This window comes from Thalassophryne amazonica, chromosome 5 (genome assembly GCF_902500255.1).
Source record: "Thalassophryne amazonica chromosome 5, fThaAma1.1, whole genome shotgun sequence".
Lineage (NCBI taxonomy): Eukaryota > Metazoa > Chordata > Actinopteri > Batrachoidiformes > Batrachoididae > Thalassophryne > Thalassophryne amazonica.
This window is the reverse complement of record NC_047107.1, coordinates 4,562,975-4,589,434: the sequence shown is the minus strand read 5'-3', so window position 1 is coordinate 4,589,434 and position 26,460 is coordinate 4,562,975. Positions and strand designations below refer to the sequence as shown.

The following is a 26,460-nucleotide window of genomic DNA, read 5'->3' as shown; positions in this document are numbered from 1 at the left end:
CAGCTGGAGAACAGGTACCGTGTTTTGAAGGACATTACCTTACAACTCTCCAGCGTGAGGTGCATGCGTGTGCCTGGTGTCCTAACATGGAAATACATAAAAACATATATCGCCTTTGCAACGCGCAGCAGTGGCTGCACAGCGCGCACACCTGCAGGCTGTGCCAGGAGAAAAGGACCATCTGATCATGTGGACACTCAGCTGGCAAATTGAATGTCACGTCACCCACGTCAGCTCTGGTCCACATGACGCATTGTCTGTGCTTGGGCGTGCCGCTTGGTGGACACTCATGCGGGGCCGGCTGGACACGTGCATGGGGTGGCTGGACACATGCAGGGCCAGCAGATGCGGACATGAGAGCACAGTGTTTCATTCATGTCATTTCATGACTTTACGTTTGTGACCATGCGTCATCTACAGAGGAACAGAAGGTTTATACTTGCATTGTCCACTTGATAAGTGGGATTAAATGTTAGAACTTGCAGTGTTTTTTATGGAGTATGGGTTTTTTTTTCCACAGCAGTGGCACGATGTGGTGCCACACATTCCAGCTGCTCGCACTGTGCAAATCCAACCAGCTTTTATGGACTAGGTGCGTGGATCTAATTCAAGCAAGTCTCTCTCTCTCTCTCTCTCTCTCTCTCTCTCTCTCTCTCTCTCTCTCTCTCTCTTTCTCTCTTTGATTAATTGATTGATTGATTGATTTGGCAAATTACATGATATGAAATCTCTATGACAATACACATACAGTTGTATGTAAAAGTTTGGGCAGCCCTGATTATTTCCATGATTTTCCTTTATAAATCATTGGTTTTCTGGATCAGCAATTTCAGTTAAATATATCATATAACAGACAAACACAGTAATGTTTGAGAAGTGAAATGAAGTTTATACGATTTACAGAAAGTATGCAATAATTCTTATACGTATACAATGGCTGAGCACAAGTTTTACTAAATTCTAAATAACTTTTTAATGATATGAGATAGAAACTAGCTCTTTTTTTTTTGCTGAAAAGTTAACTCCGAGGACTTTTGAGCCAGCCGTCTACCATGTTTGTACTCCTCATAGCAGCTGTGTGATGACGTGTGCAATGTGATTGTCCAGTCAGAATTGGTTCACCGTCACATGGTTTTCCAATATCCAATCGTAGGGCAGAGCAGTCTCACATGGTAGGCCAAAGATTGTTAGGAGCAGTGATGTGTTACTCTTGTGAATATGAATGCTGTTTGAATGGCTGCTGGCTTCGTGCGTAAAAGCTCAGTGTTGCGCATATGAATGGAGGGTAGGGGTGTTAACAGGGCCTTAAACTGTGAAGATAGGCTGTTTACAGTGCCGGAACACATTCCAAGAGGGAGTCAAACTCCATGGAAGTAATGGTAAATAGACTGCATTTATATAGCATTTTTCCATCTGCATCAGACGCTCAAAATTATTTACAATAATGCCTCACATTCACCCCGGTGTGAGGGGGCTGCCATACAAGGCACTCACTACACACCAGGGAGCAATAGGGGATTAAAGACCTTGCCCAAGGGCCCTTAGTGATCTTCCATTCAGGCTGGGATTTGAACCGAGGATCTTCTGGTCTCAGTCCCAACACCTTAACCACTAGACCAGGGGTAGGCAACCTGTTCCAGAAAGAGCCATGAGGGTGCAGGTTTTCTTTGCAGCCACTGACTCCACCAGGTGATTTTACTGATTAATATCACTTTGAGCAGATGGAATCAGTTAATCAGTGAAATCACCTGGTGGAGTCAGTGGCTGCAAAGAAAACCTGCACCCTCATGGCTCTTTCTGGAACAGGTTGCCTACCCCTGCACTAGACCATCACCTCCCCAAGGTAACAAGTAAAAAGTTTGTGATTTAGGCCTTTGTGTAATAGCAGACAGAAATTGCTTTGAGATGTGGCATAAAGACAAACAAAACACATAAACCATTTTGTATATATTGTTCAAAATGTGCATTTGTGTTTATTGTTAGAACCTTAATTTTGTACATTCTTTTGTATAAGATCCCAAACTATCTTTATAAAGTGTCAAAATAGTTGTTTATTATAGTTTGCGTGAATGCCTTAGTAGATTTTGAGCAGTGTGTAGGGTCATTGTCTTGTTGAAAGATCCAGCCCCGGCGCAACTTCAACTTTGTCACTGATTCGTGAACATTGTTCTCAAGAATCTGCTGATATTGACTGGAATCCATGTGACCCTCAACTTTAACAAGATTCCCAGTACCTGCACTGGCCACACAGCCCCACAGCATGATGGAACCACCTCCAAATTTTACTGTAGGTAGCAAGTGTTTTTCTTGGAATGCTGTGTTCTTTTTCTGCCATGCATACTGCCCCTTGTTATATGCAAATAACTCAGTTTTAGTTTCATCAGTCCACAGTACCTTATTCCAAAATGAAGCTGGCTTGTCCAAATGTGCTTTAGCATACCTCAAGTGACTCTATTTGTGGCGTGTACGCAGAAAAGGCTTCCTCTGCATTACAGCATCATACAGCATCTCTTTGTGCAAAGTGCGCTTTATAGTTGAACAATGCACAGAGACACTATCTGCAGCAAGATCATGTTGTAGGTCTTTGGAGCAGGTCTGTGGGTTGACTATGACTGTTCTCACCATCCTTCGCCTCAGCTTATTGGGGGGGGCCTTACCTAGTACTGTGCCTGTGGTCTTCTATTTCCTCACTATGTTCCTCACAGTGGAAACTGACAGCTGAAATCTCTGAGATAGCTTTTTGTGTCCTTCCCCTAAACCATGATGCTGAACATCTTTGTTTTCAGGTCATTTGAGAGTTGTTTAGAGGCTCCCATGTTGCCACTCATTAGAAGAGATGCAAAGAGGGGAAACATTTGCAAATGGCCACCTTAAATACCCTTTCTCATTATTGGATTCACCTGTGTAAGGAGGTCAAGGGTCATTGAGCTTACAAACCAATTTTGTGTTCCAATAATTAGTGCTCGATGTATTCAAATCAACAAAAAGACAAGGGTGCCCAAATTTATGCACCTGCCTAATTTTGTTTAAATAATTATTGCACACTTTCTGTAAATACTAGAAACTTCATTTCACTTCTCAAATATCAGTATGTTTGTCTGCTATATGATATATTTAACTGAAATTTCTGATCCAGACAACCAATGATTTATAAAGGAAAATAATGAAAATTATCAGGGGTGCCCAAACCTTTGCATACAACTTGTACATATACTTGCAGAGTATGGCACGAAAAAGTAGACTTATTTCTATCATGGTCTCCATGACAACTCAGAAAAACGAAGATTAAAAAAAACAGAAATACTTAAAATGGAATACAAAGCCATCTATGTACACAAATTAATAAAATACAAAATTATTATGACTTCTCTCTCTGTGTGTCTTGCTTTGTCTCTTTCTCTCTCTTTCTCACACACAGCTGTTGTGGCATATCGGTGACAATATGCACCAATATTCACGGCACATATTTTTGCTGGTGCAGTGGATTGTATGTAGTAACACCCCTGGCACATTTTGTCTCTGGCAACAATATGTGCTGTAAGACCTGGACACATATTGTCCAGACTGCAGGCTTACTTGTAGTTCCTAGGGTTTTTAAGAGTAGAATGGGAGGCAGAGCCTTCAGCTTTCAGGCTCCTCTCCTGTGGAACCAGCTCCCAATTCAGATCAGGGAGACAGACACCCTCTCTACTTTTAAGATTAAGCTTAAAACTTTCCTTTTTGCTAAAGCTTATAGTTAGGGCTGGATCAGGTGACCCTGAACCATCCCTTAGTTATGCTGCTATAGACGTAGACTGCTGGGGGGTTCCCATGATGCACTGAGTGTTTCTTTCTCTTTTTGCTCTGTATGCACCACTCTGCATTTAATCATTAGTGATTGATCTCTGCTCTCCTCCACAGCATGTCTTTTTCCTGATTCTCTCCCCTCAGCCCCAACCAGTCCCAGCAGAAGACTGCCCCTCCCTGAGCCTGGTTCTGCTGGAGGTTTCTTCCTGTTAAAAGGGAGTTTTTCCTTCCCACTGTCGCCAAGTGCTTGCTCACAGGGGGTCGTTTTGACCGTTGGGGTTTTTCTGTAATTATTGTATGGCTTTTGACTTACAGTATAAAGCACCTTGGGGCAACTGTTTGTTGTGATTTGGCGCTATATAAATAAAATTGATTTGATTTGATATTGTCGCAGGTGGCAATATGTACTGGAATGGGGCCATGAACGTCGACATAGGTTGTCGTGGCAACAATACAGTAGTGTTCATAATAATAGTAGTGCTATGTGACTAAAAAGATTAATCCAGGTTTTGAGTATATTTTGTTACATGGGAAACAAGGTACCAGTAGATTCAGTAGATTCTCACAAATCCAACAAGAAATCACATTGACCCACTCTTTGCACTGCTCCCCTATTGATGCACTTACAGTGACTGAACATGTATGTACCCTCACCGTGAATGTCCACTCTCTGGTGTTGGTGTTTTTGTTTGTTTGTTTTTTTTTTGGTGTTGGTGTTTTTTCTTTTTTCCTTGTCCTTGTGTGTGTTGAATGTACTGTATACGAGGGCTGTCCATAAAGTATAGGTCCTTTTTATTTTTTTCTAAAACTATATGGATTTCATTCATATGTTTTTACATCAGACATGCATGAACCCTCGTGCGCATGCGTGAGTTTTTCCACGCCTGTCGGTGACGTCATTCGCACTGTGAGCACTCCTTGTGGGAGGAGTCGTCCAGCCCCTCGTCGGAATTCCTTTGTCTGAGAAGTTGCTGAGAGACTGGCGCTTTGTTTGATCAAAATTTTTTCTAAACCTGTGAGACACATCGAAGTGGACACGGTTCGAAAAATTAAGATGGTTTTCAGTGAAAATTTTAACGGCTGATGAGAGATTTTGAGGTGATACTGTCGCTTTAAGGACTTCCCACAGTGCGAGACGTCGCGCAACGCTCTCAGGCGGCGTCATCAGCCTGTTTCAAGCTGAAAACCTCCACATTTCAGGCTCTATTGATCCAGGACGTCGTGAGAGAACAGAGAAGTTTCAGAAGAAGTCGGTTTCAGCATTTTATCCGGATATTCCACTGTTAAAGGAGATTTTTTTTAATGAAAGACGTGCGGACGGGTCCGCGCGTCGGGACGCAGCCGGCGCGGTGTGGCGGCACAGGAAAAACACCTCCGTGTTGATAACCATTTGTAAAATCCAGGCGGCTTTTGATGGCTTTCAGTGGAGTGAGTATATGAGAAATTGTTTAACAGCTGGACATGTTCCAACTTGTCCTTAAGGCTTCCAACAGATGTGTTTTTCCTGTGGCGGAGCGTCGCGGCGGCTGCGAGCCGACGCGCGGACCCGTCCGCACGTCTTTCATTAAAAAAATCTCCTTTAACAGTGGAATATCCGGATAAAATGCTGAAACTGACTTCTTCTGAAACTTCTCTGTTCTCTCACAACGTCCTGGATCAATAGAGCCTGAAATGTGGAGGTTTTCAGCTTGAAACAGGCTGATGACGCCGCCTGAGAGCGCTGCACGACGTCTCACACCGTGAAAAGTCCTTAAAGCAACAGTATCACCTCAAAATCTCTCATCAGCCGTTAAAATTTTCACTGAAAACCAGCTTAATTTTTCGAACCATGTCCACTTCAATGTGTCTCACAGGTTTAGAAAAAATTTTGATCAAACAAAGCGCCAGTCTCTCAGCAACTTCTCAGACAAAGGAATTCCGACGAGGGGCTGGACGACTCCTCCCACAAGGAGTGCTCACAGGCGAATGACGTCACTGACAGGCGTGGAAAAACTCATGCATGCGCACGAGGGTTCAAGCATGTCTGACGTAAAAACATATGAATGAAATCCATATAGTTTTTGAAAAAAATAAAAAGGACCTATACTTTATGGACAGACCTCGTAAGTATAAGGAGGTGTTTTAAGCTACGGGGTGTTTAAATTTCCTTTTGGATCATTAAAGTATCTATCTGTTTATCTATCTAAATCAGAGTAATTGGGCAGCACAGTCTCATTTCAACCCCTGCATAATATTGCGGGATTTGACAAGATCCGGGGACAGCCTGCACAGACATAGGAGAGATGAATCTCCGGATGAATGTGATAGTTTCAGCACAAACCATTCGGCCCAGCTCAGTAAACTTAAAAGCGTACTCGCTGCCACTTAGCACACGTGCCGGTTTAAAATGGTTTCTGCTGAAACCCCCATCCTCCAAATGCTTTGTGCTGACGCTCTCACACGCAGCCCGGGGATTAGTCTTCCCCCACAAACAGCATCACATCACACGGAAAAATGGTGTACTGTTTTGTTTTTGGCTGCAATCACCGAAGCAGTCACAAAAACTCCAGTTGTTTTGGTTCCCAGTGGAGAAGGGGAGACGAGGCAAATGGGAGAGGTCTTGTCGGTACGTGTTAGCTTACACAGCTAGCCAGAGTAGCTGCGTTCTCTCATGTCCACTCTCCATTGCATTTTTACTTTTTCTTTGCATTTTCACTTTGTAACTTGCCCAGAAACTCAGAGAAAGTGCCGTGTTTCTGCTGGGGACAGACGAGGGCTTTCCCTGATGTAGAAAAAGTGCATAATGTCATATTTGCGTCATATTTAGTGGTGGGCACAGCTAACCAAAAACTTAGCTTCAATAACCACTATTCCTCTAACTGAAAAGTTAACTTTTATAACACTAAACCGATAAATTCCTAAAAAAAATTAGGGGAAGTTACAGCTAACTACTAACTTTCAGTAAATTCAGTGCAGCACTTGTCTTTAAACACCCTGTCCACTACTGCAAAGATGTCTCACTTACCGTTAATGGTAAGGCATTTTCACTCAGTTTCATTTATAAACAATTTAATTCCAGACAGTTTTTCAACACATTAACAGCAACTCTGTTATTTTTACAAAGTGAAAATTTAGCACTTTTAAAGCAATGAAGAAGAAAGAATACAGAAGATTTGAGCGTTAAATCGACACGTGCCAGAAGGCATTATGGGAAATCAGACCTGTCTTATCGCGCGCCCCCCCCCCCCCCCATGTCAAAACGCGTAGAACATTGCCATCTACTGGATGGGAGTGTGAAAAGTGGCCAACATGCTGAGTCACACTTCACAAATAGAATTTTCAGTTTTGCAAATGCTTTTTTTTTAACAAATGGAAAAAAATGAAGTATACAAATTGGAAATGTGTGTTTGTACAAATCGGAAATTTGTGTTTGTGGATCACAAAACACGTGTGCAAATCAAGGACTATTTGCAGGTATTGAGACAAATTGAACTCCATAAATGTGTCTTTTCACTTAAAAAAAAAAAAAAAAAGTAAAGGTTTGCATGTGCATGCTGTCTTTTAAAGAAGACACACTGTCAGTCATAATGCATTGCAGCAATGCATTATGGGAGTTTGGGGTTTGATTGTTTTTTAATTGTTATTATTGTAGTTTGTAGTACATGTTAGTTTAGGAATGTTGTTAATGTTATAGATTTGTTGTTTTTTTATAGTTCAAGGAATGTAGTTTGTTTGGTGAAGAGTTATGTTGTGACCATGAGTGAAAGCAACGTTGTGATTTACCTCTTATGCCACTGAGCTGAGCTGCCGCATGTTGAAAGTAAACGATGATTTTTTTTTGTTGTTGTTGCTGTTGTTGTTTTTCCAGCTGCACCGGTAGCCGGACCGTCTCCTTCTGCTGGGGGAGGGCGGAGGGCTGACTTCCTTACAGCAGCCTGGCTGTTGCAAAACATCCAACAGACAACATTTAATGTTTGGTTTTAGGGATTGATTACAAACGTTTGACCATTCGGTCTTACTCACTATGCCAGCAAGGAAATGTTAGTGGACAAAAAGTTAACGGAACTAAATTTAGTGAAAGCTAATTAATCCGCTGATGGTTTTCAAAATTAGCTGAAAAGAAAAAGTTAGCTTACCTAATTAGCGGTTGGCGGAGGAGCGCAGCTGTGCCCACCACTGGTCATATTTTACCTCTTTAGCACCCACCCTAAAGAGGTTGTTTTAATATAGGTGGCGCAATGTTGAGTGTGGTTGTATGCACTGAGTTTAAACTGTGTGCAAGACTGTCTCCTGATTGGGCATTTTCCAAAAGGTGACACTAAGATATCACGCATTCTAGCTCCATGTTCAGTCAAAGTTGAGAATTTGATGTCTCGCCGCAATGATAAATAAGGTTCTTCACTGGAACAAGCAACAGCAACGAGACTGTAAAGTTAATAAGTGATCTGAGACAACTGACACAAGAGGCATGATGACAATATTTGTGACAGCAATACCATGAATGAGGACCAAATCCAAGGTATTTCCACTAATGTGTGTCGAACCCTGAATGCATTGCTGGAATCCTAATACAGCCACAATTTCCATAAATGATTTGCAGAGGGGATCAAAATGTGAAGTCACCAACAGTCTGAATGTTATCTGCACGGGTTGCCAAATTAGAGATAAACTCACCAAATTCATCTTCAGAATATGGGCCCGGGTGTTGGGGAAAGTGTAGGAGCACGGACCCACAACAGGGGGCGCAAATGAACGGACAATGGATAAAGCCAAATACAACACTTTACTGTTGTGAAAATGCACAACAACAACAACAGATTACAATAGTGAGTCAAATACAAGATGTCATGTGGGCAGGCTCGAAGATAGGAGACATCAGTCCGAAGTCGAACCGGAACCACACGATTTCCTCTGCCACCGAACCCCGGGAATACTGGAGCCGCCAAGTCCCGAATTCCCAGGTGGCCACTGCCTCCGTGTGTCGGATCTGGTACTGCTGGCGAGGAGCAAACACAGTTAGAAGTGGGTGCGTGTGCACCCAGCAATACGTACGGTGGAAAACCACCTCCTCCTCTCGTCGAATAAAGAGTTCACAAAAAACGCTCAAGCAACAAAGGGTTATTATCTCACAACCAGCTGAGGTACGTTACCTTCAAGGTAGAACGATATCTCGGCAAAGAGGTGGAGATGTCGTCTGGCTGATATACCAATGCTGATCCTGTTGAGTGGTGACAGCTGTCAAGGATGATGAGCGTCAGCTGTCACCCTGGCTGCTCCTGTTAGGCGGCAGCACCCTCTGGTGCCTGGAGCCCGCACTCCAGGCAGGGCACCCTCTGGTGGTGGTGGGCCAGCAGTACCTCCTCTTCAGCGGCCCACACAACACCGGGGGCCTACAGTGAGGAAAATAAGTATTTGAACACCCTGCGATTTTGCAAGTTCTCCCACTTAGAAATCATGGAGGGGTCTGAAATTTTCATCTTAGGTGCATGTCCACTGTGAGAGACGTAATCTAAAAAAAAAAAAAAAAGAAAAATCTGGAAATCACGATGTATGATTTTTTTTTTTTTTTTTTTTTTTATAATGTATTTGTATGTTACTGCTGCAAATAAGTATTTGAACACCTGTGAAAATCAACGTTAATATTTGGTACAGGAGCCTTTGTTTGCAATTACAGAGGTCAAACGTTTTCTGTAGTTTCTCACCAGGTTTGCACACACTGCAGCAGTGATTTTGGTCCACTCCTCCATACAGATCTTCTCTCAATCAGCCAGGTTACTGGGTTGTCGCTGAGAAACACAGAGTTTGAGCTCCCTCCAAAGATTTTCTATTGGGTTTAGGTCTGGAGACTGGCTCGGCCACTCCAGAACCTTGATATTCTTCTTACGGAGCCCCCCCTTGGTTATCCTGGCTGTGTGTTTTGGGTCATTGTCATGTTGGAAGACCCATCCACGACGCATCTTCAATGCTCTAACTGAGGGAAGGAGGTTGTTCTCCAAAATCTCCCAATCCATGGCCCCGATCATCCTCTCCTTAATACAGTGCAGTTGTCCTGTCCCATGTGCAGAAAAACACCCCCAAAGCATGATGCTTCCACCCCCCATGCTTCACAGTAGGGACGGTGTTTTTGGGATGGTACTCAGCATTCTTCTTCCTCCAAACACGGTGAGTGGAATTAAGACCAAAAAGTTCTATTTTGGTCTCATCTGACCACATAACTTTCTCCCATGACTCCTCTGGATCATCCAAATAGTCCTGGGCAAACTTAAGACGGGCCTGGACGTGTGCTGATTTAAGCAGGGGAACCTTCCGTGCCATGCATGATTTTAACCCATGACGTCTTAGTGTATTACCCACGGTAACCTTGGAAACAGTGGTGCCAGCCCTCTTCAGGTCATTGACCAGCTCCTCCCGTGCAGTTCTGGGCTGATTCCTCACCTTTCTTAGGATCATTGATACGCCACGAGGTGGGATCTTGCATGGAGCCCCAGCCCGAGGGAGATTGACAGTCACGTTTAGCTTCTTCCATTTTCTATTAATTGCTCCAACAGTTGATCTTTTTTCACCAAGCTGCTTGGCAGTTGCCCCGTAGCCCTTTCCAGCCTTGTGGAGGTCTACAATTTTGTCTCTGTTGTCTTTGGACAGCTTTTTGGTCTTAGCCATGTTAGTACTTGGAGTCTTACTGATTGTGTGGGGTGGACAGGTGTCTTTATGCAGCTAACCACCTCAAATAGGTGCTTCTAATTTGGAATAATAAGTGGAGTAGAGGTGGACGTTTTAGAGGCGGACTAACAGGTCTTTGAGGGCCAGAATTTCTGCTGATTGGCAGGTGTTCAAATACTTATTTGCAGCAGTAACATGCAAATAAATTATTTAAAAAAATCATACATTGTGATTTCTGGATTCTTTTTTTTTTTTTTTTTTTTTTTTTTTGGATTATGTCTCTCACAGTGGACATGCACCTAAGATGATAATTTTAGACCCCTCCATGATTTCTAAGTGGGAGAACTTGCAAAATCGCAGGGTGTTCAAATACTTATTTTCCTCACTGTATATACAGTGACAAAATAACATGGTTGATTTTTATTCTTCTTACCTTGGCTATACATAGTATCCCGGGCAGAGCAGAGTCAGATGTTCAAATTAATTATATGTTAGACCCCCAACAACTAGTAAATTTAACCCAAATTTATAAATTAGATCAACACCCCCGGCTTGCTTCATATCAGAAGGGACATGATTAGCAATAGGTTTAAGTCAGGTTTCACATAAACCGATTATGTCTACGTGGTGTTCCAAAATTAGATTGTTCATCAACATTTATTTTGAGGACAATGAACTTAAATTAATGTGACCCAAACTAAACTAAGAACCTCAGTGGGGTTGACAATTGGAGATTAGTATAAAATGTCTAAAATTATACTTGGGTTTAAGAAGTTCTACACGTGCTGTAGGTAGCAGCCACAAAATATTTGATGGTTCAGGAATAGCCACTGGGGCATCCTCAATTTTAATGTCATCCACAGTAGTAATGGATAATATGTTTGTAAAACATATACCTCTGACTTTTATGGACACGTCTACAGAAACAGGCCACACTCTCAACTTGAAGAATTTCCCTCCCTGCCACATAAACTGCACCCTCGTGGATTTTCTGCGCTAATTTCCCCACTAAGCTAATGGATTTCACACCCACATTAGTCATAAGCCCTGAAAATTCTTGAATCACCTGCTCCGTGGCCTGCTGTAGAGTCCTAATGTTACCCTCAGTGTAGAGCTCTATTGATGTTTGCAGATAATATGGCGGCGCCTTCTCCAGTAGGGTCAAGGCTGTCTGGCATCAGCAAGCCACATGGACCCGAAAAAGATGACCAGTTATCAATGAAGAAGCCTTGCTGTTTACACAATTGCGCCAGCCACCTATGCAATGATATCAGCCTGCTAAACACTTCATTATTACCCTGGGAGGGGAGGAGACCAGAGACTATTAATTGATGCCGACACATCTTTCTGGCGAGGTCACAACTCCTCTCTATGTCCATTTTTGTGACCTCCAAGTGTCTCATCCTAATATCATTGACGCCATTGTGAATAGCTATGTGGCTATATCTACTGTTGTGTTCCTTTGTCTAACTATTCCTGTGCAATGTCAGCACCCTAAGGTGAGAGGCAGTGGCCCCAGGAATACATTTAACAGCAGTAGGTATCTGTAATCTAACTTTGCGGGTCACTTTGACAGATGTAAATGAATTTTGAAGTAAAACAGACCTCGAATCCCTGTGAATGTCCACCAGAGAGCCTCACGTTGCTGCAGCATAAGAAGTAAACAGAATACTGACCACCCTAATGGTCCCATCATACGATGCTACTAAAGCCCAGGAACGCACCCTGTGAATTCCATCTGTCCCAGATGAAAGATTATTATTGTGAAGGAGACGTGGCGTATCTTTGGTCATGGTTCTGAGCACGGCGGTCTCATGTCGCACTGTGTGATGGGTTCAAGGACAGCCTCAGAAAAACATTTGACATTCTACGACCCACGTCTGGAAATACATCTTGAAGCGAAGCGGTCCAGTGTGTGTCCCATATCTACGTACACTGTTTCCTGGGGTTCAACCTGATGGGTCCCACACTGTGGCGCGATAAATGCTGACCGACATCACAGCGCAGTCTGTCTGTTGATTGAAGAGATAGGCTTTATTCATTTGAGTTAATTCCACCTTGTCCGTGTGTTCTGCCAGGAGCTGGACAGCCAGGCGGGCGACCCCAAATGGCTGGACGTGATTGAGAAAGACCTCCATCGACAGTTTCCTTTTCACGAGATGTTTGTGTCGCGGGGAGGACACGGGTGAGGTTTGAGGCCACTGTCATCAACCTTGGCTTTGTGGTTGTTTTACCTGTTTGTTACAGTTTGTGTGTCGACCCCCTCTGCAGACAGCAAGACCTGTTCCGGGTTCTGAAAGCATACACTCTGTACAGACCGGATGAGGGATACTGTCAGGCTCAGGCGCCCATTGCTGCCGTGCTGCTCATGCACATGCCCGCTGAGGTACGCCTGACGTGTTTGTAGGAATCATCCTGGCCATGTGAGTCCCTCTAATGCGTGTTTGTTTGCACAGGATGCTTTCTGGGGTCTGGTCCAGATCAGTGAGCGGTACCTTCCTGGATACTACAGTCCCGGCCTGGTGAGACTGTTTGATTACAGTTAGCGTTGACTGTGGTTTAGTTATTTCATGGTAATAACTGAGTAGTAATGTTTTCCTGTCCCGTCCATGTGGACGGTGGTGCACGGGCAGATCTGGGTTTTTGTTGTTGTTGTTGCACTGATTCCTTCTTTGTTTCTTTCAGGAAGCGATCCAGTTAGATGGAGAAATCCTCTTTGCACTGCTGCGCCGCGTCTGCCCGCTAGCTTTCCGCCATCTGGAGAAGCATAAGATCGACCCCATCCTGTACATGACTGAGTGGTTCATGTGCGCCTTCTCCAGGACCCTCCCCTGGGCCTCGGTGCTGCGTGTCTGGGACATGTTCCTGTGTGATGGTAATATGCTCACACACTCACTCACCTGAACAGAGCCGGACACAGCACTCACGCTCTGACACACTTGTGAATGTGTCCTCTGTAAGTCTTTAAACGGCGACACTTTTTGCTGTGTTGTGTCTGTACAAAATGACACAATGAAGCTTTTCTTGTGGTTTAACGAGCAGTGATTCTTTGTCATTCTAACCAAGTAAAACACAAGAGAATGAAAGTAAGTATTCAGGTGTCAGCAATCACAGTGATCATAATTAATAATGAATAGAATAAAATACACAATAGAACGCCAACGTAATGGAAACAATTAAGTAATAATATAAATAAGGCAAAGCCTTGGACCGAACAGAGATGTTGGTTGTTGTAAATATATCATGTCGATTGAATGTGATACGTCATAGTTCAAAATTGCTTGAGTTGAAGGTGCTTTGAATAGACTGACACGATTTGTTAATGATAAACTATTGTAGACTTTAATGGTACATACATGTGGGTTTATTAAAGGTATTCATGAAAATATCATTGCTGAGTAGAATATCAACAACAGAAACTTCTGTTTTCTCAAGATCAGTAGATTTATTGAATTATCAATGTAATTTACAACTGTAAATAATATGTTCATGTTATCGACATTGAGTCAAGCACCATCTCACCATGTCATTTAGGTCCTTCAGACTTTTTTTTCCTCAGTAAAATGGTTCTGGGGACCATTCGCATGGCTATAACCCTTCAGCTTCTGTATTGGAATGGGCGGGGACACCGGTGATCGCAACTTCGTTGCAACAAAAATCAAAGTAATTTGATGCAGAGAAAGTACATGGCCTAGAATAAAATATTCTTAATTCTGTATGTTATTTTCACACTTACCTGAATATTCTGCCTGTGATTTAAAGAATATCATAGATTCTCAATCAGTTTTGATGTTGTCGCAGGCAACAGAAATATGAGTGGTGAGATAAGTGGCCAGTCTCAATCAGTCAACATCCACCCATCTATCTATATTTATCAGTCTATCTATCTATCTGGCTCGCATTTCTCACTGGCTGGTTTGTCATATCAGCCTCAGATTTTGGATTTGTCTTGCACATGGCACGATGATGTGCATCCTTTATTATGAAAATTTTGGGAATTAATTTTCAAAACCTTTATTCTGAAGTCATCATCATCATTGGCACAAAACATCTCACCTGCCAATTTCACAAAGATAGTTGACAAAGTTGAGTTACTCTCTGCCTTAAACAGATGCCTATCTCTAATGTGTTCATGGGGGACAGACGAAACAAATTAAAGAAATAAATAATACACAAACAGTCTGAGTGATATGCGAGACACGTCTGTGTCAGATGCTACTTGCTTTATTATCACAAGGCAGAATGCTCTGAACTCCAACTTCACAAATGTCAACAAAGACGAGTCACTCTCTACCTTAAACAGATGCCTATAAGCTGTCCACAGGGAGAGACAGAAAAAAATAAATGAATAAATAATACACAAACAATCTGAGTGATATGAGACACAGACGATGTCACAGCACCACTAGGTATTAAAAGCCAGCTTATTATTTATTTATTTATTTATTTATTTATTTGGTTTTGTTTTTGCTTGAATTTAAATTGTTTGGTCACTACATGCTACTTACTTTGAAATCTGAGGTGCGTTTTTGCTCGGTTGCACATCCAGGTACTTTGTGAGGTTTTAGTAACATGCTTAGCAACGCTGATGACTGATCTGACGCAGAAGCAAACCAGAAGTGACATAGCCACGACAAGGTCCTCATGGCAGATGAAACTGATGGTATGGCATTGCGCCCACATTCAAAATGGCAGTGCCCATAGGTTCTTAGGGGTCCTCATAGCAGATGACTCGGATTGCCCATTTGGATTTGGAAAACAGAAGAAGACTAGAACACGCGCATAAGCCGTGTAAGAGCTAATCAGTGTAGCACCAAAAGCTACAGCTTTCCAATGCAACACATCAAGTAAAATAAAGCCTTTTAAGAGAAAGATGGTCCACGCTGATCATCTGAAATAGACTGACTGCACATTTAAAGTGAATCAGTGTCTTTGTCTGTTTTTAAAAAACATTGGTCCGCTGGCTGCTCTCCGCTCTACATGGAGAGTGGCTATTTGCCCAGTTGCTGTCCCTCTGTGCCTGGTGTGAGGGGCTCAGCTCTCCCCTCACACCGGGCGAGTCCCAGCTCCGTCCCCGGCCACACTGACGGACAGTCCCTGAAAGAAGATCCTCTCTGCAGAAGTCCACTCTTTCTTCTATCTTTTGCTCAGACTTGCACTGAGTGTTTCGCTTTTAAATTTTTGCTTTTTTGGGCAACACACAACGCTTCACAAACACGATAAATTTAAAAAAAAAAAACAACAGTGACTGTGAGGCTTGCATGTTCAACCTCCAGCTGAAATGCATCTGCTGAATCAGAGAAAGAGGGATTAAAAGAAAAATTCATGCACAGACCCGGTCCACCAACCTTAAAAAACAAAACAAAAACAAAAAAAACGTAATGGTTAAATTTAAGGGGGAGGGGGGCAAAAATAGAAAGCCACATCCCATCACCATTTCAGCAAAATGTCAAGACTTTGGCCTGACCATGGTCGGACGAATAGACTATTTGTGCCTTATTCAGTCGACAATCAGGGGAATTGACATTTTAACATAGCTTCGTGTCCCCGGCCGTCAGGCGAATAGACTCGGCCCTCTGCATGCACTTTAAATCAGGTTTTCATCCACAGGGTGCAGAGTGGATTATCAGTATGACTTTTGTGGAAAAGCTGCACTCCAAAGCCCAGTGACCGTGCACGGAGACTCATGAGGGAAGCCACCAAGACACCCAGACAGCTTTGAAGGAGTCAGCATCAGGCCTAGTTTCTGAATGGTTAATGTGATATTTGAGTTAAAATCCTTGAACAAAAAGCTGACAGTCGATAGAATAAGAACAATTTGATTCATTTCAGCTCAACTGTGGTGGCAAATGGAAGCAACATGTCAAAAACTGTCTGTCCAAATACTTATGGACCTGACTAATTTCCCAGTTATTAAAGGACATGTCACACGTTTTTATAACGTCCCAGTTAGTAAGACAACATACAGTAGTGTTCAGAATAATAGTAGTGCTATGTGACTAAAAAGATTAATCCAGGTTTTGAGTATATTTCTTATTGTTACATGGGAAACAAGGTACCAGTAGATTCAGTAGATTCTCACTAATCCAACAAGACCAAGCATTCATGATATGCACACTCTTAAGGCTATGAAATTGGGCTATTAGTAAAAAAAAAAAAAAAAAAAGTAGAAAAGGGGGTGTTCACAATAATAGTGTGGCATTCAGTCAGTGAGTTCGTCAATTTTGTGGAACAAACAGGTGTGAATCAGGTGTCCCCTATTTAAGGATGAAGCCAGCACCTGTTCAACATGCTTTTCTCTTTGAAAGCCTGAGGAAAATGGGACATTCAAGACATTGTCCAGAAGAACAGTGTAGTTTGATTAAAAAGTTGATTGGAGAGGGGAAAACCTATACGCAGGTGCAAAAAATTATAGGCTGTTCATCTACAATGATCTCCAATGCTTTAAAATGGACAAAAAAACCAGAGATGCGTGGAAGAAAACAGAAAACAACCATCAAAATGGATAGAAGAATAACCAGAATGGCAAAGACTCACCCATTGATCAGCTACAGGATGATCAAAGATGGTCTGGAGTTACCTGTAAGTGCTGTGACAGTTAGAAGACGCCTGTGTGAAGCTAATTTATTTGCAAGAATCCCCCGCAAAGTCCCTCTGTTAAATAAAAGACATGTGCAGAAGAGGTTACAATTTGCCAAAGAACACATCAACTGGCCAAAAGAGAAATGGAGGAATATTTTGTGGACTGATGAGAGTAAAATTGTTCTTTTTGGGTCCAAGGGCCGCAGACAGTTTGTGAGACGACCCCCAAACTCTGAATTCAAGCCACAGTTCACAGTGAAGACAGTGAAGCATGGTGGTGCAAGCATCATGATATGGGCATGTTTCTCCTACTATGGTGTTGGGCCTATATATCGCATACCAGGTATCATGGATCAGTTTGGATATGTCAGAATACTTGAAGAGGTCATGTTGCCTTATACTGAAGAGGACATGCCCTTGAAATGGGTGTTTCAACATGACAATGACCCCAAGCACACTAGTAACCGAGCAAAATCTTGGTTCCAAACCAACAAAATTAATGCCTCGCAGATGTGAAGAAATCATGAAAAACTGTGGTTATACAACTAAATACTAGTTTAGTGATTCACAGGATTGCTAATAAAGCAGTTTGAACATAATAGTTTTGAGTTTGTGGCGTCAGCAGCAGATGCTACTATTATTGTGAACACCCCCTTTTCTACTTTTTTTTTTACTAATAGCCCAATTTCATAGCCTTAAGAGTGTGCATATCATGAATGCTTGGTCTTGTTGGATTTGTGAGAATCTATTGAATCTACTGGTACCTTGTTTCCCATGTAACAATAAGAAATATACTCAAAACCTGGATTAATCTTTTTAGTCACATAGCACTACTATTATTCTGAACACTACTGTAAAAGTACCCATGACTGTAAGTGTCTCCGCACACATGTGCAAATAATTAGTGATCTCTGATGTATTTTATTCCACTCACTCTGAGTGTTAGCAGGTGCATTCCTCAGGAATGTCTTACTCGCCAAAAACGTGTGACTCACATTTTAGAATGAGCAGAAACATCCCGATGACTGACAGACAGAGGGAAACAAACCTGCTCCATCCAAAAACGAAGCTTCTGAGCTGCCGTTTGAAAGTGATGGCTCAGATTTACAGAAACTCTTAACTTTTTCAGTGTGTAGGATTTTGGAACTTAAAGTGTGGTGACATGATGTTTGTGTGGATGCTGGTTTACTGAAGCTATGGACATGGACATGGGGACATCACCATGAAGCTGTTTTTAACAGACTTCCTGAAACGGAGATGGATTTGTTAGATCGGAAAAAGTCAGAATACATTATTTCCAGGAGTTAATGGATGTTATTTAACGTGCCACAATTAAAGGCAGCGCTGCCACCACCGTGCATGTGATCGTGTGTTTACATTTGGAAATAAATCTACCTCTGGGTGAGTCTGGCATGTTCAGGATTTTAGCCCTTTTGTGTTTTGTAGCAAGCTTTTTTTTTTTACTTTGAGGGTGAATTTAGAACTTGTGTGTGTGTGTCTGTGTGCGTGCGTGCGTGCGTGTTGCTGTGCAGCTGATGAGAGGCTCCTCTGTGAACTTGAACTCTCCATGATGTTTTTTTCTCCGGCAGCAGATGTATTTTGTAGATTTTTTTTTTTGCTTACAACACTCATAATTAATTGTGCAAAAAGGTGAGCCTCGAGCAGAGCTTGTTATTGACGGACTGCGTTTATGGCTAATGGCTGCAGCTGCACTAAATCTTGTCACGGCTGCTGCTTTTACCGTGACTGCATCAAAATAAACAGTTTTCACTTAAAAACAAGTCGGCATAACACGACATCACACTTATGTAAAATTTGTAATTAATCTGTGCCTCAGTTCTTAACATTAGCAGCTACATTCCATTCATGTGCACGCTGGGACTTTTCTAATAGTCATGTCACTGCTGTCGGAAACACACAAGTACTCACAAGTATTTTGTTTTTAGACGTCTCCGTAGCTGTTTGCTGCGAGTGCTGTATACTTTGAAACTGGTCAGAGAAGGGCACAAAGTAATGCCGGTGGATCATCGGATAGTCACTAACAGACTAAATCAAAATGTTATGATTTCAGTGTAACATGTCCTTTAAAGTTTAATTATCAACTACACTACAACGTGTGCTATAGCATCGTGATGAGACGAGATGCATTTAACTGGGCGGCCCGTCTTTTCATTAAACGACTGTTGGAGCCATGGGAGTTGACCTTCTTTGGTGACTGTCACCTTCTAGAATTCAGTCATCTGGATGTTGGTTGTCCCTCAGGAGTGAAGATAATCTTCCGCGTGGCGCTGGTGCTGCTGAAATGCATGCTAGGGAGCCGTGAGAAGCTGAAGGCCTGCCAGGGCCAGTATGAGACCATGGAGCTCCTCAGGGCCATCGTGCCTCGCTACATGCAGGAAGGCTTCCTGGTTCACCAGGTAAGAGCAGACGGCATCCAGCACGCTTCAAACCGCAGACACAGAGAGACCATGAACACATACCCCCAATCTCAGTTCTCTTTTGTACCCCTTCCCCTTGGCCCTACCCCTACACCTACCCCTTTAAAACAAGGGGTAAGGTGAAGGTGTACGCCTCTAGCCCTATGAATTGAGACACCCCTCCGCCTTAGGAGAAAAAAAACCTGCCCGTGTCAAACTGCCGTCTTCACTGTTTGTTAACATGGCAACCGAAATGCAACTTGTTGCAGTAGCCTTTTTTAAATTTTCTCGCCTTTCTGCGTAAATCCAAAGAAATAGAAGAAGTCGCAGATTTATTTGACACATTGCAATCATGTCATGTCATTTATAATAAGAATAATTAATAGCATTAATTCATTAATTAGTAATTAATGAATTAATGTTAATAATACTAATTACTCAATATTAGTAATAATTAATATTTTTGATTAATCATTAATTGATTGATTAGTAATTAATTAATTAGTAATTGAAATAAACACTTGAAATATATTAGTCTTTGTGGAATGAATGTATACATGATACAACTTTCACTTTTTGAATGGAATTACTGAAATAAATCCTTTTTTTTTTTTTTCATGATATTCTAATTTTTTCATGATATTCTAATTATATGACCAGCACCTGTATGTATGTTCTGGGCTGCATCTAGTTCTGTTAACCTGATATTTCTGACGTCCTAACAGACTGATATTATTTATCAAGGAAATTTCTAAAGGTAATAGGGCTGGATGCAAAAAAAATGGGAGAATTTGAAATAGAAATATAAGGTTAACAGAACTAGATGCAGGCCAAAACATACATACAGGTGCTGGTCATATAATTAGCATATCATGAAAAAGTTGATTTATTTCAGTCATTCCATTCAAAAAGTGAAACTTGTATCATGTATACATTCATTCCACACAGACATATTTCAAGTGTTTCTTTATTTTAATTAGTATTCAATCAATTAATGATTAATCAATTAACAATATTATTACTATTATTAATGCTTAATTATTATTAGGATTATTAACATTAATTAATTAATACTATTAATTATTATTATAAATTGTGAATTAATTAAATTAATTATTAATAGCACAAAATTCTCTGACAGGATTGCGATATGTCAAAGAAATCTGCAACTTCTTATATTTCTTTGCATTTACACAGAAAGGCGAGAAAATAAAAAGAGCAAACAGGCTACTGCAACAAGTTGCATTTCGGTTGCCATGTTAACAAAGAGTGAAGACGGCAGTTTGACACAGGCATTTTTTTTTCTCCTAAGGCGGAGGGGTGTCTCAGTTCATAGGGCTAGAGGCATACACCTTCACCTTACGCCTTGTTTTAAAGGGGTAGGCGTAGGGCCAAGGGGAAGGGGTACAAAAGAGAATTGAGTTTGGGCCTTAACATCTACCCAGACAGTACCAGGTCCATTTGGGTCATCAGCATTATTATTCTGTCACTGTTTTGTTTTTTGTTTTTTTTTATCTTCCCCTCCTTTATGTGCGATCGGCTGAATTCATAGAAAGTTCTTTTTGATAGATTTTTGATAGATCAAGACTCCTTCTTGATAGATTTTGATTACAGTGGTTTTGTTTGTTTCATCTGAGCGCTGTTCATGGAATTTTGAGTTGTAGGAAGAGTACAGCGGTTTATTTATTTATTTTGTGCTGATAACTATGAAATTCACTCAAAGCTAGGCAAAAAATGACACCATTCACAAAAATTCACACGTGATCTTAAAGCTTTTGGAAGAGAACCTCAAATCCCAGCAAAAACACTTACAGCAGTGTATAATAAATCCCTCAAGACCGTTTAGACATTTCAGATGCGATTTAATGACGATTAAATGCATGATTGTCCATCCTTAACTTGTGGTTAATTGCAGATTAATCACACTTTAATTTATCTTTAATCCAAACTGCTTCTTAATGTTTTTAATACTTTTTTTAATGTCCTATCCATTTCACTGAATGTAGAATTGTTGTAAAACTACTGACTGAATGATATTTTAGTTGATAAAAGTATATTTATTCCCGTTATTAGGGCCCAAGTAGGAAAAAGTCCTACGAGGACCCTGTTGTAATAATTATTATTGTTGTTGTTGTTTGTAAAAAGTTGAATTTTGCTCTAACACGGGGGCAGGGAGGGCCCTCTCATCCCCACAGGAATTAAACAGGTGACAGTGAGTAAAACCTCTGTGATTACTTATGTGTGTGTGTGTGTGTGTGTTCGCAACCTGATTGATCATGAGGAAGGTAATATCACCAGAAAACAGACTTGGTGTGTATATGAAGTGATGTGTGGTTTTAAAGCCTGTCAGGTTTACAGTGAAGCAGAAAGCGTGCGTGCACGGATTTGGTGACTGTGGTTTAGTTAATCCTTTTCCTCCCAGGCAAAATTTTGTTTGACTAGTCTCTTGCTCCCAGATCCCACTTAGTTGCCTTCATGAAGATGCCTGGTATTCTACCACTTCTGCCGAGCACTTCCCAGGAGTGCTAATGAGGAGCTGGGTCTGTAACCTTCAGAAGACTAAATAGGAGTTGGGTGTATAATAGTAGGTGGAGTCTTGTATCACTGAACTGTAGTGGGGTGTGGTCAAGCGTGGTCTCATTTTTGGCAGTGCAAGTAAATAGGGGTTGGGAGGGGGGTGGTCCCATTTTTTGCAGTGCACATAAATAATGTGTCAAGTTCACACTTACTTACTGGATATTGTTTCCAACTCCTATTTACTTCCCCGTTTCTTTGGGGGGCAGATCTCCCAACTCCTAGTTACTTGCTCTGTAATTGAGTTAAGCTGAATGTATGGGGATGTAGGGAAAACTGTTCTGTCCTTGATCCCCTAGGACAGGGACTTTCTCCAGTGTATATGTTACTCCCCATCACTCAGCCTTTTCTGACACCTATAGACACATGACACTCGTGCTTACCGCGACCTCAGGGGGAGGTCGCATTACAAAATGTGTCAACTGGAAAAGTAATTAACAGTTGGCCTCGAGGGGGCAGGGTTAGCGGCAAAGTTTATAGGACAGGCTGTGAACGCACAGTCCGGCTGTGCACGCACACTGGACATGTCCAGTTTGTGCGACTCCTCCGTGGCCAGACCGGACACGTCCAGTGAGTGTGAACAGCCGGACGCAGGGACCCCCGTGCATGTAGGGACAGCAGGCTGCACTGTAGACGAGGTCATCCAGATTTACACCAGTGGAACTTGAAAGACGCAGCTCCTAAACATGTAAGTAAGAAACTTGGATTTATGCTTTTTTTGAAAATTTCCCGAAAAAATCTCATTTTTACGTCCATCACACTGATCTGTGGATTGTTCCGCAGCTCCACTGTGAATGACTGCCTTCGTCTTCATCAGCCACCGTGTCCCATGTCAATAACACATCGTTCTGACCTTTAACGTGTCCAAAAGCGTACCGTTTAAATCAGTCCTCAACATTTTCCCACAGTGTGAGCCACGCATTAATTGCAAAGATAAGTTTGATTTTGTATCACGGTGAATTGATTTTAAAGTAAGCAAAAAAATCAGTCTGTTCGGAAGAAACGGTGCAACTCCACTCAAACAAACTTAAGAAAAAAAAGATGGTTCTGCGTGTTTTCTGACAGTCTGTGATCAGGACCTGAGTGAATGCTGATCAGTCGGGATGAATGTATTTATCCACAAACGGTTTTGAAATGATTATTGTCACCTTCTCACCAGACCGCGTGGACATCCTCGTCCTCTCTTTAAGTGTCAAAGTTAAAAATTCAGATCAGTTTTGCACTTTTTTCTTTTATCTTTTTCATGATTTTGACAAAGGAACTTTTTTATTCACTGATTCTGTTCATGTTCATTTCTTTGTAAAAACTGTGTTTTGCCTCAGTCATTGGTTGTAAACCGGTAGAAAACATGAAACCGTTAAATTCCCGAGTGCTGATGTACAGTAGTGTTCAGAATAATAGTAGTGCTATGTGACTAAAAAGATTAATCCAGGTTTTGAGTATATTTCTTGTTACATGGGAAACAAGGTACCAGTAGATTCAGTAGACCACGTGGTACCTCATTTTCACAGGGGGCCCTCACCCCTCCACACCCTCCCCGTTAGCACTCACAATCCATCGACAGTTTCACTTTTTTTTTTTACCTCACCCTACTTATGTCTGATAAAAGAGCAGCGATGTGAACAGTTTATGATTGGGCCATGAAAGAAAATCAGAAGTTTTTTTCTTTTTTTTGCTTTAATCCCTATGTTAATCACAAAACTAAAAATTAAATGGAAATAGTGCAGTTAAAAGGAATTTAATGTGGAGGGAATCCACGTGGACACGGGGACAACATGCAAACTCCACACAGAAAAGGACCAGGTGGGAATCGATCCTACGACAATAGTAAGACAACAGTGCTAACCACTGTGCTGCCTGAAGTCCAACACTTCACTGATGAAGTTCTTCAGTGACCTGCTGGAGTTGAGGGTGAGTGGTGGATGTGGAGCGAGTGTCCACAGATGAAGAGACAGAGAGGCTTTGAGACGAGAGCTGGCTGGCTCGGGTCTGCTTCCTCTGACGTGCGGATTTCCAGACCGCTGAGACCAACAAAGCTGCTCTTCATCAGCTGCTTCACTGTGGATGACCGCTGTGGCCTTCACTGACAAGTCACTTTATTAACACAATGGCCAAAGAGGGGCGAGACATATTTTCCAGTGGGGCCGGTTTATTTCAAATGGCAGCTCAGCCGGAGCGGGACGGCACTTTGTGACCGAGGACTCCTGGAACCCTGACTGGAGGCTTCAGAGCGCACAGGAAATGTCACTTTGATGTCTTTGTGTAATTTCACAGCTTCTCTGTCTGAACTGACCCGTCTGTTTCTGTGGCAGATTCTGGAGGTGCCGGTGACGGCGCGAGACGTGGAACGGGAGAACCACATCCAGCTCAAATGCTGGAAGAAGAACCATGGGGAACTGAATTTCAAATCGCCTCCCAGAATGCATGGCGCCCGGCTCATCATGTTGGCAGAGCCGCCCAGGCAGCAGGACCTGCAGCAGAACCCCACCATCATAATCAATACGCCGCAGTCCACACTGAAGGTGAGGAAGAGCAAGGAGGAGAAGAAAAGCAAGAAGAGAAGCAGCCACAGGCCCAAGCCAATTGAGGAGATCCCAAATCCATACGCTCTACCCACTGACCCTCCTCCCCCGCCTGCCACCCCACCTGCGCCACCTCCTGCCAGCGGCACGGTGCCAGGGACCCTGTCAGAGACTCCAGACGTCTCTCAGCAGCAGCCCGACCCTCCTGCCAAAGAATGTCCACAGCAGCAGTCCACACATAGCCTCAGCTGCAGCGAGCAGGACACGTACCTGTAGCTCCTCCCAGCCTCACCCTCCGCGGTGTTCAGGGGTGACCTCCTGATGCCACAAACCTGTTCGAGAGAGACTTCTGTCTGAATATTCCACAATCATTTCTCCAAGGTTTAAGTTGGACTTCAGGACCAGTAAAGTGCCACAGCTTTTTCTACACTTTTATACTCCAGCTTATTCAGTTTTAGACTCCAGGTGGCAGTCTTGCACTGCCCAGCTGCAATTCTTTCAATGTTCTATGTTTGAAAATCCAAATCCAGCAATGTTGGGAGACTTTGAAGAAGTCACTCTAAGTGGGAGTGTGTGTGTGTGTGTGTGTGTGTGTGTGTGTGTGTGTGTGTGTGTGTGTGTACAACCTTCAATACTCAGACGTTTCTGATGCGTGAAGCATCAAACTTTCCTCAATATGACACATTCCTGCCTTATAAGAGTTTAACCAGCATAGCAGCGCTTGTTTGCCAAGTGCAAGATTTTGTGATTTTTATGTGAGTGTGCACAGTGGTAAAACGCTGCTGACCTTCTCGTGACCTCACTAACCTGCAGCCTGCTTATTCTGTTATTGCACTTATGAGGGATTGGCTTTATTTGGGATATTTGTAACTTGTTGTTTGGGATTGGGAGACTTGTCAAATGCTTCGGGACAATCTTTTTACTTTAGTGTGGAGACAGATTGTTTTCTAACTTCTTACATATTGATTAATTATTAGCAGTCTGGTGTCGTTAAAAAAGATCTTTTGAAGGATAACGTTTACGTGATCATTATTCCTCTTGTTTTTCCACACCTGATGTTTCCCAGATGTGCCTGTGGGTCGGACCCGGTGTCCTCTGTGTTGTCGTGAGGACAGCTCTTCGATGTGTGATACAGTATCTCACTCAGCGGTGTGTTACGCCACGGTGGGACATCTGAGCGTTTGCTTTGTACATTATATCTTAACACTAAAAAAGTAGTAACGTTTGCTTTCACTCACACGAGGATAAACTGGTGATGTGTCTCCACCGAGGACCACACAAGCATCGTCACCAGGTTCTACAAATAAAAGTTTGGCAAAAGCATTTTGGTGGCATGTTTGTCTGCAGTAATCATAACTAGTAAGACCTTTCGGCTGCTCCCTTGTTTGCACTCATGGTCCAAGGTGGATCTGCATGGAGAAATGTGGCAGGGGTGGGGTTTGAACCGGGAACCTCCTGCACCGAAACCAAGCGCACTAACCACTTGGTAACCGCCCCTGCCCCGCAGTCATCATAACTAATGCACCAGAATATCTCTGTGCCTTTTGGTCTGTGCAGTGTCTTATTTTCAACAGCAGGTGGCGGACCTGCTCCATCCTTCGTTCAATGTATTTTCCAGTTCTGCAGGATTCCCTCTGCTGTGTGGCCAAGAAGGTCACACAACAACATGGTCACAAAGTAATGCAACAGTACACACGTAAACAACTGTCATACACAACAAATATACAAAAATAAATAAAACTAAATCTCAGCATCCAGCCAGTTTGGCATGCAGGTAGAATCGATGTCAGATTGTAAAATCTGTCTTGTGGGTTTCCAGGATCCACTGTGGACCCCCTGAACGCTCAGTAAAAAATCTAATGTTAATCCAACAGTGACATTATTACTGGTTGGAGTAACGTTACATTGACAATCTCCTGTTGTCAGTTAATTTAAAAAAA

At 42.4% G+C, this 26,460-nt stretch overlaps 1 protein-coding gene across 1 annotated transcript in view; it reads left to right on the top strand.

The window, feature by feature from the left end:
• The window catches only part of LOC117510053 (TBC1 domain family member 10A-like), a 91,539-nt gene extending 65,426 nt beyond the window's left edge, over positions 1-26,113 (top strand). The window contains exons 4-9 of the mRNA XM_034169668.1: positions 12,504-12,610; positions 12,697-12,811; positions 12,882-12,947; positions 13,111-13,300; positions 19,270-19,424; positions 24,311-26,113. Of these exons, the coding sequence (XP_034025559.1) occupies positions 12,504-12,610; positions 12,697-12,811; positions 12,882-12,947; positions 13,111-13,300; positions 19,270-19,424; positions 24,311-24,796 (1,119 nt within the window). The 3' untranslated portion in view covers positions 24,797-26,113. The remainder of the gene's footprint in view (positions 1-12,503; positions 12,611-12,696; positions 12,812-12,881; positions 12,948-13,110; positions 13,301-19,269; positions 19,425-24,310) is intronic.
• Positions 26,114-26,460: the final 347 nt, after the last annotated feature.